The following is a 20,180-nucleotide window of genomic DNA, read 5'->3' on the forward strand; positions in this document are numbered from 1 at the left end:
GGGAGCGTGTGCCCCCCGGTTCCCCCTGTGTCGCCCCGGACTCCTTGGCTCCCCGAGCACTCCCGTCCCCCCGGGCTGCCTGTGCCGGTGCCCGCCCTCGGGGAGCCCCGTGGGCAGGGCCGGCCCGCCCCGGCCCGCCCCGGCCCGCCTCGCCTGCTCCGGGCACGGCCCCGCTCCGCCCCGTCCCGGCACGGCACGGCCCGGTACGGCTCGGCAGCGCCCAGGTGAGCGGCCCGCCGCCCGGCACGGCTCGGAACGGCTCGGCACCGGGCGGGACGGACCGGGACAGGACGGGGCGGCCCCGGGGAGGGGCGGGCGGGGGCAGCCGGACCCGACGGCGACCCCGGCTGGGGACCGCTCCCAGCCCGGTGAGCTGGGGGGGGGCGGCCCCCGGGGTACGCCGGGGTCCCTGTCCCTGGGGGCTGGCAGGGGACTTGTCCCAGTCCCGCGGGGATCCTCTGTCCCCATTGCTGTCCCGGGGGGCTGGCAGGGGTCCCCATCCCCGTCCCCAGGAGGGGGCTCGGCGGGGTCGTGCGGGGCAAGGATGCCCCCAGGGGACAGGCAAGGGTGTCTGGGAGGTGGCAGCAGGCAGGATTTGTCCCCCCGCTGCAGGCAGCTTGGCTTCACCTCCCGCTTGCGGTGTTTGGGAAGAGGTTTGGTGCGGCCGATCCTCCCCCGGCAGCACCCATCGTCGTCTGGCCCCGGGGGACCCGGCACCCCCTGTCCCAGGCACAGCTGTGGCAGTGCCCCAGGGTCCTCGCCTAACCGCGGCAGGTAAAACCCTTTCTCCTTTATTTTGGCAGATGTGATGGGTGACCCGTCCTCCATGTGTCCTGACCCTGCTTGGTGCTGAGCACCATTGATAACCCCGCGCCGGCAGCACCGCGCAGCATGGGGCCATCGTGCCACGCATGCCTCTTGCTGGTGCTCGCCCTGGCCCTGCTGGGCGCCGGTGCCTGGCAGTGCCCTCACATCCCTTACAGCTCCACCAGGAACTTCTCCGTCCCCTACACGCTGCCCAGCCTCGACGCCAGCAGCCCCGTGCAGAATGTTGCTGTCTTCGCCGACTCCACTGGCCCGGCCGCTGTCTTCGTGGCCATCCGCAACCGCATCCTGCTGGCCAGCCCCGAGCTGCGCCTCCTCTCGGTCCTCGTCACTGGCCCGGTGGGCAGCGCCGAGTGTGAGATCTGCCGCCTGTGCCCGGCTGCCGTGGACGGCCCTGAGGACACGGACAACGTCCTGCTGCTGCTGGACCCGCTGGAGCCGTGGCTGTACAGCTGCGGCACGGCGCGGCACGGGCTGTGCTACCAGCACCAGCTGGAGGTGCGGGACGGCGAGGTGGCCATCGCGACCACGCACTGCCTGTACTCGGCCACGGGCAACAGACCCGCGTCCTGCCCTGACTGCGTGGCCAGCCCCTTGGGGACCAGTGCCACTGTGGTGGCCACCTCCTACGCCTCTTTCTTCTACCTCGGCTCCACTGTCAACAGCAGCGTGGCGGCGCGGTACAGCCCGCAGTCGGTGTCCATCCGCAGGCTGAAGGGCACCTTGGACGGCTTTTCGGATGACTTCCAGTGGCTGACGGTGCTGCCACAATACCGGGACAACTACACCATCCACTACGTGCACTCCTTCGCCGATGGGGACTACGTCTACTTCCTGACGGTGCAGCCGGAGCGGCCGGGCTCGGCGGCGTACCACACGCGCCTGGCGCGGCTCAGCACCCACGAGCGCGACCTCCGCCGCTACCGTGAGCTCGTCCTCGACTGCCGCTTCAAGTCCAAGCGACGGCGGCGGCGCGGCAGCGAGGAGGGTGCCGAGTGGGACATCGCCTACAACGTGCTGCAGGCTGCCCACGCCGCCCGCCCCGGCGCCCACCTGGCCCGCAACCTCGGCATCAACGACACCGACATGGTGCTCTTCGGTGCTTTCGCCGAGAGCCAGCCGGAGAGCCGGGTGCCGCGGGAGGACTCGGCCGTCTGCGCCTTCCCCCTCCGCCTCCTCAACCAGGCCATGGAGCAGGGCATGGAGAAGTGCTGCGGCACCGGGCACCAGGCGCTGCTGCGGGGGCTCAGCTTCTTCCAGCCGGTGGAGTACTGCCCGCACAACGTGAGTCCTCCGCCCCGCGCCGCGTCCATCCCGGGGGGGCCTGGGGGTCGGCTGGGACGTGGGGAGGTGGATCTGGGATGCTGGGAAGCGCTGGTAAAGCGGGGTGGACCCGGGGATGGGTTGGGCAGGGGGAGAGCGGCGTCACCCAGGTGTGAGTCAGCCCCGCCGGCCGCCCCGCCGCCTATTGCAGGGGCCGCTGTGTTTCGCCAGCGCCAACCGCGCCGAGGAGGCAGGGTGCCGGCAGGGATCCGGCCGCGCTCCCCACCCCAGGCACCCCACGTTTGCCTGAGCTGTGTGCCGCAGCCACGTGTCCCGGCACATGGGTGTACCGCCGCTTGCCATGCACCGTGCCAAAAGTCCCTCTCCTCGGTATGGCTGCCCCAGGGAGCACCGGCTCCGGCCCCCGCAGTGACTGTCCCCAGCGCCGGGCTGTTGATGACCACCCTCTCCAGCTTGTTTATGTGTGCGGGGGACGGGGAAGCCACGGGGTCTCGGTGCTCCCCGGGCCGGGTGCGCGGGTGCCCGGCCGCTCCCACCTTGCCCCCCCTGGCCCCAGGGCCACCGCCTTCTCTGGGCAAATAAACCACAGGCGGAAGCGCAATTAGTCACCGGGGTTTCTCGTCTGCCGCAGCCCTGGGGCACGAACACCGTGTCCCAGGGACAAGCTCTGGCACGGCTGGGATGGGGACGGGTGGGCGCCCTGGCAGGGCCCTCTCTGCAGGCAGGGTCCCAGCAAGCACCCATGACACGAGTTTTGGCGTTCTCAGCCAGGCGCGGGGCGAGGCGCCGCCAAATCCCCTCCTCTTCCCACGCACGGAGCAGACAGCTCACTGCCGCTGACTCACGCCGCTGGCAGGGCGAGCCGGGAGGGGACCCCTGGCCCCGAGCATCGGTGGGGGGGGCCAGCAGGGTCCCCCCGGCTCCTGGTGTCCCCCTTCATCCCCAGCACCCTGGCGAGCCCCGGGGCTTGGGGATGGCTGGCTTTGGGGTGCCCGCCCCACGGTGCCAGCACCGATAAACACATCCAGATGGGGCGGGAGGGGAGGGCAGGATCTGACGCCGTGCGGGGGCTGCGGGAGGGGCCAGGAATGTGGTTTTTTCCCCCCAAATTTTTGCAGCCTGGAGGGGAGTTTGCGACATTGGGCACTCCCCAAAATATCTCATGGCTGGAGCTGGTGCCCACCTGCAAGGGCGCAGGGAGTCGGGGTGCTGGGGCTGGCTTCAAGGTGCCCATCCCGCAGGTGAACCTCTCAGCACCGGTGACCAACACCAGCTGCTGGGACCAGCCCACCCTCGTCCCCGCTACCTCCTATAAGGTGGACCTGTTCAACGGGCACCTGGCCGGCGTCCTCCTCACCTCCATCTTTGTCACCGCCCTGGGGGACGTCACCGTTGCCCACCTGGGCACGGCAGAGGGACGCGTCTTCCAGGTGAGATGGGGGACCGGGAGGGGTGGGAGGTGCCCGGCGGGGTGTGGGGCCACGCTCAGCCCCCCACTCTGCCCCGCTGCAGATGGTGCTCCAGCGCTCCAGCTCCTACCTCCTCACCTTGGCCAACTTCTCCCTGGGGGAGCCGGGGCCGGTGCGGGGGGCCATGGGGCTGCAGAGCCACTCGCTCTTCTTCACCGCCGGCACCAAGGTGAGTGGGGGGCCCTGGGGGCACAGGGCGGGCGCTGAGCCCCACGCACCCGCTCGCCTCCACTCTCCGTCCCCAGGTGTGGCGCCTGAACGTCACCGGCCCCGGCTGCCGCCACTTCTCCACGTGCCAACGCTGCCTGCAGGCCGAGCGCTTCATGGGCTGCGGCTGGTGCGGGGATGGGTGCACGCGCCGCCACGAGTGCGCTGGCCCCTGGGTCCAGGACAGCTGCCCGCCCGTCCTCACCGATGTAGGTCTGCGCCGCCGTCCCCCCAGCACCCCACATCTCCCGGGCACTCGGATGGGGAGGGAGGTGACACGTGGGGTGGCACATGGTGGGACCTTTGCTCCATCTGGAGACCCCCTCCCCAGGATGGGTGTCATGCCCCCCAGGGAAGGGGCTTTCTGGACCCGCGACTGTCACCGGGCATTCAGGGCTCGGGGCGACGTGGGTGCCTCTCCCGCAGTTCCACCCCCGGAGCGCCCCGCTGCAGGGCCGGACACGGGTGACGCTCTGCGGCATGACCTTCCGCTCCCACCTGGACCCCGACACCCGCCGCAGCCCCCCTGGCACCTACCGGGTGGCGGTGGGACGGCGAGGCTGCGCCGTGCTGCCGGAGGAGAGCAGGAGCCACAGGTGCGTGGCGGTGCCGGGGGGGTGACAGCAGCAGAGGGGGGTCTGGGGCTGCCCCCCCGGCCCGGGGCTGAGCCCCCATCACCACCCCGCAGACCCCTGCCCACCTCCCACCACAAGGACTCTGTGGACGTGTTGGTGTGTGAGCTGGAGCCGGGGGGCCCGACGGCAGCGAGGGGCCCGGCCGACGTGGTGCTCACCGTGGAGGAACCCGCCGGACCCTCCGGCTTCCGCGTCCACGGCTCGGCCACCCTCGGCGGCTTCGTCTTCGTGGTACGGCCCCGCACTGGCGGTCACCCCTGGCAGGGTTTTGGGGGGGGTTTAGCTCACCCACCCACCCACCGACCCCATCTCTGCCCAGGAGCCCCACATCAGCTCCCTGCACCCCCCATTTGGCCCCCGGGGGGGTGGCACCCACCTCTCCCTGCGTGGCACCCACCTCTCGGCAGGGAGCAGCTGGCGGGTGATGGTCAACGGCTCCGAGTGCCCCTTGGCCAGGCAGCACAGGTACGCCCCTGTCCTGCCCCCACTGGGCACAGTGGGGTCCCTGGCACGGGGATGGGCACAGGGACCCCCCCGCGGTCCCACTGTCCCCTCCAGCCATGGCCACCCTGTCCCCAGGCAGGGCGACGGGGCGATTTCGTGCATGGCTCCCACCGCCAGTGGCCTGGGCGCAGCCTGGGTGGCCCTGTGGATCGACGGGGAGGAGTTCCTGGCCCCCCTGCCCTTCCAGTACCGTCCCGACCCCTTCGTTTCGGCCATCGTCCCCAACTGCAGCTATGAGTGAGTGCGTGGGGTCCCTTCCCCTGGGAGGGACAGCCCCGGCCTCCCCACCACCCCGGCCGGGCTGGATGAGGTGCTGGGGACCATGTGCACCCCAGGGACCACGTGCACCCTGAGGACCATGTGCGCCCTAGGGACCACATGCACCCCAGGGAACATGTTAATCCTGGGGCCGCATGCACCCTGGGGACCGCATGCACCCCAGGGACCACGTGCACCCTGGGGACCACGTGTACTTTGGGGACCGCCTGCACCCCAGGGACCACATGCACCCCAGGGACCATGCTAACCTTGGGTGCCGTATGCACCCTGGGGACCATGTGCGCCCCGGGGCCCTGACCCCTGCCCACCGCAGGGGCTCAATGCTCACCATCATCGGCACCCACCTGGACTCGGTGTATCGCGCCAAGATCCACTTCGAAGCCAGCAGTGTGAGGACCGAAGCCACGGTAAGTGCCGGGGCAGGAGGCCGTCACCCCCTGGCCCTGCCCTGCCCGCCCCAATCCCCCTGGCACCGTGCCGCGCCGGTGCCCAGCATCCTGCCACCCGCAGGAGTGCGAGGGCCCGCGGGTGCCGGAGCGGCTGCTGTGCCGCAGCCCGGCCTTCCCCTTCGAGAGCAAGGTGGAGACGGCGCCGGGGAACCTGAGCGTGCTGCTGGACGGCGCCACCGGCCGCTGGCTCTTCCGCCTCCGCTACTACCCCCAGCCCGAGGTCTTCCCCCTGGAGCAGGAGGGCAGGCGCCTCCGCCTCAAGCCTGGCGACGACGAGATCGAGGTGCACGTATGTGGGGCGGCGGGGTGAGCCAGGCTGGGGGGTCCCGCCGCTGGGACCGCTGGGCTCAGGGTGCTGTGTCCGGGCAGCAATTGGGGCTGGACGCTGTGGCCGCCTGCATGAACATCACCATGATGGTGGGGGGCCGGGACTGCCACCCCAACGTGCTGAAGAATGAGGTGACGTGCCGCCTGCCCCGCGAGCTGCGCCTGACCCCGGCTGGGGCCCCCGTGGAGGTAGGTACCCCCTCGGGGTAGGCGACCCCCCTCAAGTGTCCCCCACCCTGTCCCCGCTGAGCCCCTGCTGCCCCAGATCTGCGTGAATGGTGCCTGCGAGGAGCTGGGCTGGGTGCTGCCCCCCACCGCCTCGCTGGACCTGGCCGCCAGCCTGGCCCTGGGCACTGGCATCACCTTCTTGGTCTGCTGCGTCCTGGCCGCCGTGGTGCTCTGCTGGCGCTGGAGGAAGCGGGGGGGTGAGTGCCATGCTCGCTGGGCACCCCATTGCTCCCCCGGCCCCCCGCCGTGCCACCCCCCCGCCCACCCTGCTGCTGCCCACAGGGACGGAGAACCTGGAGCTGCTGGTGCAGCCCGGCCGTGGCGACCACCCCACCACCACCCAGCGCCCCGGCGTCGACTATAGGGAGGTGCTGGGTAAGTGGGTGTCACCGGTGGGTGGTGGGGTGCTGGGTGCCTGCCCAGCCCTCACCCTGCCTCTGCCTGTCCCGGCAGTGCTGCCCGCGGCAGGCAGTCCCGGCCCAGCGGGGCCCCGGGCACGCTTTGCCGGTGCCAGTGCCGGAGCTGGCATGGTGGGCGGTGGCTCCCCCGTGCCCCTGCTCAGGGCCACATCCTGCTGCCTGGAGGATCTGCGGCCAGAGCTGCTGGAGGAGGTGAAGGACATCCTCATCCCCGAGGAGCGGCTCGTCACCCACCGCCACCAGGTCATCGGCAAAGGTGACGCCGTGCCCCGATTTGGCTGTGGCATCGCCCGCTCGCCGTGTGTGGTACCAGCTTCACGCTGCCTGTCCCCGCAGGGCATTTTGGCAGCGTCTACCATGGCACCTACACGGACCCACTGCTGGGGGACCTCCACTGTGCCGTCAAGTCCCTGCACCGTGAGTAGCACTGGCTCCCACGGCGCGGTGCCGCGGCACGGCACGGCAGCGGGGCGCCCCACGGCTCGGCTCTCGGCAGGCATCACGGACGTGGAGGAGGTGGAGGAGTTCCTGCGCGAGGGCATCCTCATGAAGAGCTTCCACCACCCCCAGGTGCTCTCGCTGCTGGGGGTCTGCTTGCCCCGCCACGGGCTGCCCCTCGTTGTCCTGCCCTACATGCGCCATGGGGACCTGCGCCACTTCATTCGCGCCCAGGAGCGGGTACGGGGACACCCTGGGGGGAGGGGACAGCGGGGGTCTGAGCTCACCCCGCTCACCACTGCCACCCTGCAGAGCCCCACCGTGAAGGACCTCATCGGCTTCGGACTGCAGGTGGCCCTGGGCATGGAGTACCTGGCCCAGAAGAAGTTTGTGCATCGGGACCTGGCGGCCAGGAACTGCATGTGAGTGTGGCCGTGCCCACCATGGGGTCACCCCGCGGGCCCGGGGGTGGGCGTCGGGGGTGCTGCCCGGTGCCCCCCCCAAACTGGTGTCCCACAGGCTGGATGAGACGCTGACGGTGAAGGTGGCCGACTTCGGGCTGGCGCGGGACGTGTTCGGCAAGGAGTACTACAGCGTCCGGCGGCACCGCCATGCCAAGCTGCCCGTCAAGTGGATGGCGCTGGAGAGCCTCCAGACCCAAAAATTCACCACCAAGTCGGACGTGGTAGGCACGACCCCTGTCCCCGTCCCCCGACCCCTGTCCCCGTCCCCCGACCCCTGTCCCCATCCCGCCCACCCCGCCATGCCGGCGCTCTGCTCGGCAGTGGTCCTTCGGGGTGCTCATGTGGGAGCTGCTGACGCGGGGGGCATCGCCGTACCCCGCGGTGGACCCCTATGACATGGCCCGCTACCTGCTGCGGGGGAGACGCCTGCCGCAGCCCTGCCACTGCCCCGACACCCTGTGAGTGGGGCTGGGGGGTGGGCAGGGTGGTGGGGGGGGGGTCCCGGGGAGCCGCCGGCACTGACGGGGGTGTCGGGGCAGGTACAGGGTGATGCTGAGCTGCTGGGCGCCGGTGCCCGAGGAGAGGCCGTCCTTCGCGGGGCTGGTGGGCGAGCTGGAGCGTGTCCTGGCCACGCTGGAGGGGGAGCACTATGTCAACCTGGCCGTCACCTACGTCAACCTGGAGCGTGGCCCCCCCTTCCCCCCCGCCCCCCCGGGGCAGCTGCCCGATGGCGAGGATGAGGACGAGGACATCAAGGAGGATGAGGAGGAGGAGGAAGAGGAAGAGGAGGAAGAAGAGGAGGAAGACACAGCTGTGTGCTGATGGGGTGCCCTGCACCGTGGGGGCTCCCGGACCCTCATACACTGCGGGCGTGCTTCCCTAGGAGGGATGCAAGGCGCAAGCGGGTGCTGTGGGGCACCCTCCCTATGGGATGGGTGCTGGGAGGTGGCTGGGTGCTGTGGGGTGTTCTCCCGTGGCTCACACCCAGACGCTGCTGGGTGCTCCCCAGGCTCGGTCCCGTGCTGGTGGGGTGCTGTGGGGCTCAGTCCTGCACTGGCTGGGTGCTGGGGGGCTCAGCCCCACAGTGGTGAGGCTGTGTTGTGGGGTCCCCGCTCAGCCCCAGCGGCTGCCGTGGGGTGGCCTGACCCACCCAGGGATCCCGTGGGGTTTCCAACCCCTTGGCTGCTCAAATCGCTCATTAAAACCTAATTATATTTTTTCCCGGGCTGGAGCTGTCTCTGGGGGCACAGCACCCCTGTCCCCCTGCGCAGAGGGGGCTCCCCACCCCGGGTCCCCACCCCGCCGGGGGCACCCACCTCGCAGGGGGCACGGGTGAGGGTGCGCCCACCGTTCCCGTGCCAGCCACGGGAGGGCACCTGCACACCGGTGCTGGCGTGGCCACCCCGGGCACCGTCCCCCGGTGCCCGCCACGCCGGGACCACCCTGTGCATCCTGGGTGCTGCCACGGCCCCCTGCGCTCAAGGGGGACCCAGGCATCCGGGAGGTGAGGCCGGCATCAAGGAAAAGGATTTTCCTAAAAATCCCCCTCCCACCCTCTTCAGCTGCGGCTAAATACAGCCCCGGCAGCTCTGCCCGCCGGGTGGGCACAAGGTGCCCGCCTGGCTGCGCGGCTACGGTGGGCCGTGGGGCGCGAGATGGCGTGGGGAGCACCGTGCGCTTGGGCGGGGGGTGACGGTGCCCCTGGGATCCTGCTGCCCGGGACGTGGGTCACAGTGCCCCTGGGATTACGGGATGATGGGTGCCCGGGGCATGGGATTGCAGCACCCCTGGGATTATGATGCTCCTGGGATGATGGGTGCCTGGGCACGGGATCAGGGTGCCCTTGGGATCACGGGTGCCTGGGCATGGGATCACAGTGCCGCTGGTGTCACAGAGCCCAGGGCATGGGATTACAGTGTCCCTGGCATCGAGGTGCCCCTGGGGTCACCGTGCCCAGGCCACGGCATCACGGTGGTGGACTCGGCGGTGCCCAGCCTGCAGTCCCCCCCACGACGCTGCCCACCCTGCCCACCTGCATGGGACCCTGCTGGGGGACACCAGCCCAGGCTTGGGGCTGACGTGGTGACCAAGCGTCGTTACCAGCCTCACTTAATCACACCCTAATTGCTTCAGCCGCTGCCTGTGCAGGGCACCGTGCAGCTCCTGGCACGGGACATGCCCGGACGCTGGCACTGGGGCTGCCCAGGAGCAGGGGAGAGTGGCTGAGCCCCCCCACCGATGCTCGCCGCCGCCCGAGCCGCCTCTCTCTGCTCCTTTTGCTGGCAGCGGTGGCAGATGTCACACCTGCGAGGAGCTCGTCCCACCGAGGAGGTCCCCTCCACCCCAATTTTGGGGCAAAAATCCCCTAGAACAAGACATTGAGAAAGAGGAGGGGGCTGGCGATGGGCATCACCCCCCTGGGTGCACGTCCGGAGCTCGGGGTGGGGGGCGAGGGCAGGGTTTGGGACTGGGTGGACGGGCAGGGGGTGCTCGGGGCAAGTCCAGGACGGGCAGGGGATGCTGAAACCTGCCCTGGCCCCGCGGCCGCGGGCAGCTCCGTTCCCCGGCCACGCAGGTGCTGCAGCCAGCGCCGGCTTTGAACAAAACCTCCTCGGCTGCTCATTAAGCGGCGCCGGAGCCCAGGGCCGCGTCAGCTCCCACCAGCCAAGCTGTCCGTCTCCGCCGCCGCCTCACACCTGCACCTCCGCCGCCGCTCGCGAGAGGGTATTTTTAGCGCGGCTGGGTCCTGGCATCCCGCGGTCAGGGGGTCTGCCGGGACCGTGCCTCAGTTTCCCCGTGGTGGGGTCACGCTGCACCCCCCGGCCTGGGTTTTGGGGTGGCCGTGCCCCCCGTGTGGGTGCCGGCCCTGCCCGTGCGAGGCCGAGCAGCGCCATTTTGGCTAGGCTGTCGAGTTGCTGTGGCAACGGAAGGGCCCAGCGCCGCGCAGTTATTACGGGCTGGATCAGAAACGGGAGGTGCTGGGGGATGGTGGGTGCCGGTGCTGGGGGACGCTGGGTGCCAGGGTGGCGGCAGGGGTGCGGCCGGGGCAGCCGGTTGGGGCACTGCCAGCAGCCGGGATGCAGGGATGCAGGGATGGATGGACAGACGGACGGACGGGCACTCTGGGTGTTGCCCTCCTCAGCACCAGGCAGGGTGGGTGCCCAGGGCTGCGATCGAGTGGCGGATGGGTGCCAGGCCCACTGCCCCACGACACGGGGGGCAGCCGCGGGGGCACCCCGCGTGAGGCGGGGCTGGCAGTGCCCCGCGGTGGGGCGGTGCAGGGAACCGCTCGTTAGCTAACGAGGCTCGCGTGGTTACGGTGACGCGCGCGAGGAGGGCCTCTGCCTTAAGCTGAGCCCCCCCCCCCCCGCAAATGTGCCTGCGGAGATGACAGATTTCACGCTAATTTGCATTTATCCCACCCTAATTACGCTGCTGGAGGCAAGGAGCCAGCGCCCGGCCTTTAATGCCATGGGCTGGCAAGTGCCCACCCTTGCCCACTCCTGCCCGCCCCTGCCTGCCCCTGCCTGCCGCTGCCGGCCAGGATCGGTGCTGGTGCTGCGCACGCTGCCCAGGGGACGGGCAGGGGGACCTCGCAGGGTGGCATCTCGCACGGCACCGGCACCCCTGCCCCAGCTGGGGAGTGTCTCAGAGGTGCTGCCCGGACACGGGTGGGCACCCAAGGTTGGGCACTGGGTAAGTGGCACCCTAAGGTGCTGCATGGCTGGGCATGGTTGGTGGAGCACCTGGTTGAGCTGTTGGCATGTGCGGCCGTGCCGTGCCACACTGTGCCATGCCACGTCGTGCCGTGCCCACCCGCCACGGCTGCAGCAGAGCAGCCGGCGTCCCGCCCCGGCAGCGCGCCTTGCACACACAGCACTTTAAATGTTTTATTTGGGGAAAGTGCTGTCGTTAGCAGGGATTAATTATTAAAATCAGAGCCATCTATAAAACATGAGTGGCCATGCGCAGGGCTGCGGGCGCACAGGCAGAGCCGGGCACGGTCCCGCTGCCACCAGCACCCGGGGACGTGCTGCGACAGCGTTTGCCGGCGCCATACGGTTTTGGGCTCCCCATGGCAAAACGAGTGCAAAGACCGGTGGCAAAGCGGGTGCCACCCAGGTGGGCAGCCTGCCCCCTCTTACCTCCGCCGCGGCCCACCGGGCAAACAGGGAGGGGGGCTCCATTGGAGGTGGGCAAAATTGTGCCGAATCAGCGTTTGAGCAGAGCGGTGCTCTCCGGCATCACCCGGCCCCGCAAGAGGTGGCAGGAGGCAGCCGGCAGCGCCGAGCTGTTTTTAGCGGCTGCCGGAGCGCTGGGGAGCGGGCGTGAAGCGCGGCCACGGCGCCATTTTTAGAAACCGGCAAGTTTTGCTAATGATGCCTGCGTGCGGCGGGGGGGGCTGCCTGCACCCCGGCCCCCCCCCAGCCCCTGCTGCCCGCACCCCGGGCAGGCTGCGTGCCCGGCCCCGGGAGCTAGCCTGGGCACCCCCATCCTCCCCACCTGGTGCTGGCATCCATACCTGGGGGTACCCGCACTACCCGGGGCACCCCTGCACCCATCTGGGGGCTCTGCTGGTCCCTGGGGAGCTTTGGTGGTCCTTGGGGAGCTCTGCTGGCCCCCGGGGAGCTTTGGTGGCCCTGGGGATTTCTGCTGGCTCCCAAGTAGCTCTGGTGGCCCCTGGGGGGTTTTGGTGGTCCCTGGGGAGCTCTGCTGGTCCCTGGGGAGCTTTGGTGGCCCTTGGGGAACCCTGCTGGCCCCCAAGCAGCTTTGCTGGCCTGCAGGGAGCTTTTCTTTAGCCTGAAGTTTCCAGCTTCTAAAGAATGTGTTTTTCTCCTTTTTCTGCCCGAGACAGCATCTGCCCTCAGCCGGGGAGGCTCGCCCCGTCTCGGCACCCACTCAGGACCAGTATCAGTCACGTCCCGGTCCTGGTCCCAGTCCTCACCCGGGGCCAGTTCTCTCCTGGCGAGGAGCCCCACTCGATTTGCACGTGAAAATCCTCGCCCTGACCAGCCTCCCCGTGCCCCGGTCCCTACGGCCGCAGGGGGCAGGTACCACCCTGGGGAGCCTCAGGGGACCCCCAAAGGTCTTCCAGTGGGAAGGGGAACCAAATCGTGATGCCAGGGGTGATGTCATCACTGTGATGCAGGCGGTCGCTATGGCAACTAACCCCCCCCAGGGACCAGAGCCAGCCCTGGATGCGATGGGGGCCAAGCTGGTGGAGAGGTACAAGGCTTTGTGCGCCATCGTCATCGACACTGGGTCGGGCCACACCAGGCCGGGGACGAGTAGCCGTGGTCCATGGTTGCCCAGCCAGGTGGGGGGTGGCCCTGTCCTTCCCCATGGCATGGTCACTGACTGGGACGGGCTAGAGAAGCTGTGGCACCGCGTCTTCTACCGGGAGCTGGGCGTCTGCCCCGAGGAGGTGGCGGTGCTGGCCACGGACGCCCCGCTCTCCCCTGCCGCCAACTGGGAGAAGGTGGCCGAGCTGCTCTTCGAGGGCTTCGGCGTGCCGGCCATGCTGGTGCTGCCCCGTTCCCTGTCGTCGCCTACTCCTCCGGCCGCACCGCCGGCGTGGTGCTGGGCTGCGGTGCCGGCACCTCCCACGTGGCGGGGGTGCGGGAGGGCTACGCGCTGCCCCATGCCACCTTCCGCCTGGACGTGGCCAGGGACACCCTCACCCTCTACCTGAGCCGGCTGCTGGGGTCCCGCGGGGCCCACCTGGGCGCCGACCCCCTGCGCCGCTTGAAGGAGACCTGCTGCCGCGTCCCGCCGGGGGCCGGGGGGCCCTGCCCCTCACCCTGCCCTCGGGGCTGCTCCGGGGGGACGAGCGGTTCCGCTGCCCCGCGGCGCTGCTGGCCCCCGCAGCCTGGGGCTGCCGGGGCCGGGGCTGCTGGAGCAGGCGGCCCGCAGCCTGCGCCGCTGCAGGGACCCCCCCCGGCCGCCCCCCGCCCCCCGCCTGCTGCTGGTGGGGGGCACCACGCTGCTGCGTGGCTTCTCCCGGCGCCTGGCCGCCGAGCTGGGGGTCCCCTCCGAGGCCGCCCCCCGCTGCCACGCGGCCACCTGGCTGAGCGGCTCGCTGGCCGCCTCCCTCGACGCCTTCCAGGGTGCATGGGTGCCACCGGACGCCTACGGGGAGGGCGGCCCCGCTGCCATGCACCCCCGCTGCTGCTGACCCCAATAAAGGGCCGGGAGAGGTGATTGGAGGCTGCGCCCCCTTTTTTTCTCCCCCCCGCTAGCCCCCCGAAAGGAGGGATGGGGTTTATTTGGCCCCGTTGCCGGGCCGACGTGCGCAATTATCACTGATTGCCTGGCGGTTGCCATGGCGATGGTGAGCACGCAGGGATGCGGTGCCGCGTGGCGCTTGAGTCACGGACACGCTGCACCCCCCCTCCCGCTGCACCCCACTGCACCCCACTGCGCACCCCCCCGGCACCGCGCTGCCAGGCCGGGCTGGCCCCACACCTCCCCCACCCCGCCTGGGGCAGAGGGGTACAGCCGGGTGCCACCCACCCCATGTCCCCCACCCCAGGCAGAGGGGTACAGCCGGGTGCCACCCACCCCATGTCCCCCACCCCAGGCAAAGCGGTACAGCCGGGTGTCCCCCACCCCATGTCCCCTACCCCAGGCAGAGGGGTACAGCCGGGTGCCCCCCACCCCATGTCCCCCACCCCAGGCAGAGGGGTACAGCCGGGTGCCCCCCACCCCATGTCCCCCACCCCAGGCAGAGGGGTACAGCCGGGTGCCCCCCACCCCATGTCCCCCACCCCAGGCAAAGGGGTACAGCCGGGTGTCCCCCACCCCATGTCCCCTACCCCAGGCAGAGGGGTACAGCCGCGTGCCCCCCACCCCATGTCCCCCACCCCAGGCAGAGGGGTACAGCCAGGTGCCCCCAGCCCTGGCACCCCCACCTCGGGCAGCCCAGGCTCGCTCACTGCAGGGGTCCTGCAGGAATGTCGCCCCAGACTGGCCATGTCACCCTGCACCTGGCTCTGGGCTCACCGCAGGGCAGTGGGAAGGGTGGTGGGTGCACGGGGCAGGGGGTGCACAGGATGGGGGGTGCACAGGGCGGTGGGTGCACGGGGTGGTAGGTGACAGGGCAGTGGGTGCACAGGGCAGAGGGTGCACAGGGCAGTGGGTGTATGGGGCAGGGGATGCACGGGGCAGTGGGTGCACAGAGCAGGGGGTGCCTGGGGCAGTGTGTAGACAGGGCAGTGGGTGCACGGGGCAGAGGGGGAGGGCACAGCAGGAACAAACGCCGTTGGGGTCAGCAGAGCTGATCACCCCAAAACGGGGCCCGGGGTGGCCCGAGAACCCAGGCAGAGCCGGGGCCAGGAGGGGATGGGGTGGGCAGTGATGGGAGCCAGGGGCTGTTCTGCCACAGGCAGGAGGCCGGTGCCAGGAGCCGCGACTGGGGCCAACGGGTGCTGTAGGAGTGCTGGCCCGTCCTTCGTGCCACGAGCCACCGCCGGGCAGCCCTGAGCCGCGCCGGGCGCCCGCCGGGTAATTGTGAGTTACGCTCCAGGTTCCCGCAAGGTGCAAAGATTAATAACGGCGCCGCGCTGCTGCCAGCCGCTATGATTAAACTCTTGATTAGAAGCTCAAACTACAGTGCCCTGCTAATTCCCCCGCTCTCACGCGCCGTTAATTACCCGGTGCGGGTGGCGGCGGGCCCGGGGCTTGGTGCCGCACAGGGGACGGGTGCAGGTGGTGCCCCGGGCTGCCTCCGCCTTGGGGTGCTGGCCAGTCTCCCTGTGCGCAGAGGGGAGGTGCTGGCTTTGGGGACAGGACCCTGGTGTCCCCCGTCCATGGGCCTGCCCGACCCAGGCTCGGGTGGCCGTGGGACCCAGGAGAGGATGGCCACATCCCCACGGTGGCTCAGGACGGGGCGGGCCGGGTGGTTTTGGGGTGCTGGGGTTTGGCGGGTGCAGGGGCGGGAGGGGATGGGGGGATGCAGCTCGGAAGCAGCACCATATGGGCCGCAGATGCCAGTGCGCAGCGCGCAGCCGGTTGGGAGGCTCTGCACGGGCGGCTGCGTTGCGTGAGGAGAGAGGTGCTCCGGAGGCTGGGGAAGGGGCTGGGGGCCCCGCTGCACCCCCGGGGCCCCGCTGCCCACCCTGGGCTGGGCACCAAGCCCGGGCTTTGGGCAGAGTTAAGGGTATCGGGGTGGCCCCAGGCCACTGAGCGTCATCGCCCCTCTCTTGTCCCTTGGCCCATGCCATGGATGCAAACATCTCCCCTGGCCGTGGGGAGCGAGCGGGGCCTTTGGCCGCAGAGCGGGAGAAGGAGGACGAGGGAAGTTGCCTGGTTCCCACAGGATCATGGCGCAGAGGCAGGATCATGCGCCTGCCCGCCTTTTCATGGCGCTTCTTAGTGCCCTGGTGGGACAGGTACCTGTGACACTGAGCCCACACCCTGCACCGCTAATAACCTGCTCCCGAACCACCCCATTCCATCCCATTCCATCCCGTCCCATCCTATCCCATCCATCCTGTCCGATCCCATCCCATCCAACCCGTCCTATCCCATCCATCCTGTCCCATCCCACCCCATCCCATCCCAACCTGTCCTATCCAATTCATCCTGTTCCATCCCATCCCATGCCATCCCATCCCATCCCACCCCATCCATCCCATCCCATCCCATCAACCTGTCCTATCCCATCCACCCTGTCCCATCCCATCCCATCCCATCCCATCCCGTCCTACCCCACCCCACCCCGTCCCATCCCGTCCCATCCCACCCAGGGCTGGTGGCCACAGCACAGCCCAGGGGACCCCAGCTCACCCCAGTGCTCTGTATCTCGCATCGGTCCCCACCAGCTCGGTAAAGCCTGCTGGGACACCAGGGCCACTCCGGCTCTTGGGGCTCGGCAGGACACGGCCCGTGGGGCACAGCCCCGCTTTGGGGGTCACCTCCCGGGGTGAGGCCCTCGTACAGGGACAGCGGGAACAGGCGGTGGCTCAGGGACACCCGCAGGCAGCTCCGCTCCCCCGGCTGGGCAGCAGCCAGAATGTAGCACACCCCGGGGGCTCGCGGGTATTTACACGCCCCCCGAGCCGCCGCCGCGTGGGCAATGGCGTGGGGTCCCGCAGGGTCCCCGGTCCCCGAGGCGTGGCAGTGCCCCAGCCCGCTTTTGGTGAATTTGCCGCCGCCGCCCTCTCCACGTTGCGGGGGCCGCCCCGCGGGACGCGGCCACGCGTGACCCGTCCCCGCGGGTCCCGCTCCCGCGCCCGACGGGCGGGGCGCGAAGTTTGGCGGTGACGTCAGGAGGGGGCGGGGCGCCCGGGGGGGGCGGGGCCCCGCGGTCCCGCCCCCCCCCCAACTTGCCGCGCCGGGCGCGCGGGGCCGCGCCGCGACGGACCGACGGCTGGGTTCGGCTCGGCTCGGCTCGGCTCGGCTCGGCACCGACCCCGCGCGGGAGGGAGGGAGGGGCGCGCAGCCCCCCCCGAGCGGCGGCCCCGGGCCGCGGCCCCCCTTTGCGGTCGGAGAGGCGTGCAGGTGAGCGCGGCGCCGCGCCGGGACAGCCCCGAGCCGAGCCGAGCCGAGCCGAGCCGTGCCGGTCCGTGCCGTGGGCGGGGGGGGCCGGGCCCGGGGTGGGGGGCGTTGCTGGGATTTGGCACTTGTTGGCCCGGAACTGCCCCACACTCTTCCCCCCCCATCCCGCTGGCCCGGGACACCCCGGCGGGGCCGTGCCGGTCCGTGCCCGGGTGCGTGTGCGCCCCGACGGCAGCCCGCTGCCGCCCCGCCGGCACCCTCCGTCCCGCAGACCCCCAGCCCCGACGGGCGCCGCGGGCACGGCGAGATGCCGGGGCACGGTGAGATGCCGGAGCCCGGCTCCCCCCTGCTCGCCCCCCCCGGACCGTTCCTGACCCGCTGCCGGCGCCGCGTCCAGCGCGGAGCCCGGAGAGCCCGGCCGGCCCCGGGGCGGGCGGTGCTGCCGGGGTCCCCCTGCCCCTCTCTCCCGCAGCCCGCTCCCTTCCCGCTGCCGCATCGCTCCGAACCGGCCACGGCCGAGACCTCCCCTGCGGTGCGCGGCCCGGACTGCACCTCCGCACCCCCCCCCGGGGCTGGGGGGTGGTGGGCTCCGGCCCGGCCCCGCGGGGCGGTGGGGCTCCCTCAGCCCTGCCTCTGCCCCAGCCCGGGAGCTCCTGCGGGCAGCGCGGGGCTGGCGCAGCCCCTCCGCCTCCCCGCTGCCTGCTGCTGCCTGCACTAGCAATATTTCGGTCCATCTCGGCCCGGCTGCGTTTGTGCCTCTCCCCGGTACATCCTTCCCCCGGGCTGAGGGGGGCGGGATGGCAGCAGGGACCCCCCCCACGGACACGTCCAGGGCGGCTGCAGGTGGAAGTGGGGCTGGAGACAGAGCGCTGGCCGGTGGCACCCCACGCTGTGGGGCAGAGCCGGGGCCCGGGGGGCTGGGGGGGCCCCGGTGGGCTGGGGGGGCCGCTGGCGAGGGCTGCGCGGCTGCGTCATCCCTCCGTGCCATCCGCACCCGGCCACCCACTTCCCCGCTATTGTCTTACACCCGCTGTTGCTTCTGCTCCCAAATTAGACGCTTTGTGGGGGGGGGGGCTGGCTGTGCGCGGGTGCCAGCGCAGCACCCAGCTTCCCCCCTCAGCACCCCAGGGAGGGAGCGCTCACCCCTTCGCCCACCCCTTGTCTGGGTGCCCCTGCCACGGCGGGAGTGCTCTCACCTGTGGGGCACAGGTGCTGGCCCCGATGTGGGGCTGGGCGCCAGCCTCCCTTGCGGGGTACCCCGGGTGCGCTGAGCCCCTGCAAGCCAGCCTGGGGCAGGGGAGGGTGCCGGTGCTCAGCCCCGGCAGGATGGGTCCCTGCTAAACGAACGGGAACTAATTTTATGAGCGCAGATTAGCTGAGCGCTCGCAGGGACAGCAATAAAATCCCGATACATCATCCCGCCCGTGTCCCCTTCCCGGCTAATCCTGGCATCATGCCGCCGGCGCTGGCAGCCTTCCCATCCACCCGCAGGCCAGCTCTGCCTCTGCTGGCCCGCGGCACCCAGCCCGCTGCCACACCAGCGGCTGCCAGGACAGCCCTCGTCCCCCTTGGCCGGGCACGGTGGCACGGCAGAGCTGGCGTCGGCATGGCACAGGGACGCAGAGGTGCCAGGCAGGGCACGTTTGCCGGGGAGGCTGTTGGGATGAGCCGAGCATGGGCTGGAAAGTCTCACCCGGTCTGTGGCGCAGGGAAGGGTGTTCCATGGATATTCTGCTTCTCTTTGGGGAGTGGGTGCACCCTGAGCGGGACGGGGACAGGTGCCCTTGCCTGGCATGGGCTTTCCCAGCAGGAGGGTGCCCGGGTGTCGTGTGAGGTGGGAGCACCCATCCTGCGGGCATTGCTTGGGCAGGCATGGAGGCAGGTCAGCCCTGAGGGATGGAGGCAGGAAGGAGCATCCCCCGTTCCCTGGCTCGCTGCACCCACGTCCCACCCAGATTTGGGGTCATTCACCCCAGGGAGTGCTTAGGTGCATGCCCTGGGTGCTACGGGCAGGACCACCTTCCTCCCGGGGCCCGTGCAGCAGGGACGGGGCCATGCACCCGCAGGTGGGTCGGGTGCTGCCGGGTGCTGCCCGTCCCTGCCCCCTCCAAAGGATGTGCCGCTTTCTGCATCTCCAGCTCCCATTGCCATAGCAACAGGCTCAGCGCTTGGGTACCCGCGATACCGGCTCCCGCATCCCGCACTGCCATCCTGCCCGTGGTCCTCGCCGCCGGGCCCCGGGCGCTGCCGGCACAGCACAGCGAGGCCGGCGTGTCGCAGCGTGGTGTTTTGGGAGCTTTAACACCAGGCGATGGGTGCCTCCAGCATCGTGCCAGCATCCCATTGTGGGGTCCCGCTCGGGCCCATCCAAGAGGGCTGGGGGGGGCCTGGGAGCCCTTTCTCCTTCTGAGCCGTCAGAAAATAACGTCAGTTGAAACTTCTTCCCACTAATGGGGTGGGAAAGGGAAAAAACCACTTTATGGGACCTGGTTTTTGCTGGGAAGCTTTTGAGCAGGGTCTGGTTTCAAAGGGCTCCCGGCAGGAAAGCAAGGGGCAAACCGTCGTTCCTAAAGGGCCGGAGGAGCCGGGGCTGGTGTCCTGTCTGCTGCCGGCGGCGGGAAGCCTGGCACTGCCGAACCGCGGTGCCCACCTGCCCGGTGCTGCAGTGGGGCCGTCAGGGCTGGTAAGAGTTGGGGAGCTGAGGCTGGTGTAACTCGCTGCACCTGTAACGGTGTGCGACGATGCTCCCTGGGGAAGCCCCGGCTACGGAAATGTCACCGCGGGGCAAAACCAGGCTGAGAAATGGGAAAGGGTCCGTCTGCCTCCGCTTGCCTCCCCAGCGGGTGCTCCAGGCTCTGCGCTAGCCCTGGCTACTTAATAAATTATTAATGATCTGCAAACGAGAGCCGGAGGAGCCAGCTTGTGGCCGCGCCGGCAGCCCGAGCCCAGGCAGAGCGGCCGGACGCCGCGGGGATGGACGTACATCAGTGAGGCTGGGCATGTGGCGGCTTGCGGCAGCCAGGGAGCACGAGCAGCCACCGCACCTCGTCAGGTTTTACGTTAATTAGTGCAGCTCGGGGGTGGCCTGGTGCGGCTCCAGGGGGGCCGGCGGTGCCGGGGCGCTCACCGCCTCTCCCTGCCTTGCCAGCACCGG

At 70.4% G+C, this 20,180-nt stretch overlaps 1 protein-coding gene across 1 annotated transcript; it reads left to right on the forward strand.

Moving 5' to 3' along the window:
* The first annotated feature begins 207 nt into the window (after positions 1-207).
* On the forward strand, positions 208-8,745 carry MST1R (macrophage stimulating 1 receptor). Its single transcript, XM_075159295.1, has 21 exons — positions 208-224; positions 804-2,109; positions 3,351-3,539; positions 3,622-3,747; positions 3,824-3,994; positions 4,212-4,381; positions 4,474-4,651; positions 4,740-4,885; positions 5,000-5,161; positions 5,517-5,610; positions 5,714-5,941; positions 6,022-6,168; positions 6,245-6,404; positions 6,490-6,582; positions 6,661-6,882; positions 6,963-7,043; positions 7,123-7,304; positions 7,377-7,486; positions 7,584-7,749; positions 7,850-7,986; positions 8,068-8,745. The coding sequence occupies exons 2-21, from the start codon at positions 892-894 to the stop codon at positions 8,348-8,350; spliced, it is 4,263 nt and encodes a 1,420-aa protein (XP_075015396.1). The 5' UTR covers positions 208-224; positions 804-891; the 3' UTR covers positions 8,351-8,745.
* The last annotated feature ends 11,435 nt before the right edge of the window (positions 8,746-20,180 follow it).

The sequence above is a fragment of the Calonectris borealis genome, chromosome 10, assembly GCF_964195595.1.
Source record: "Calonectris borealis chromosome 10, bCalBor7.hap1.2, whole genome shotgun sequence".
NCBI classification, from domain to species: domain Eukaryota; kingdom Metazoa; phylum Chordata; class Aves; order Procellariiformes; family Procellariidae; genus Calonectris; species Calonectris borealis.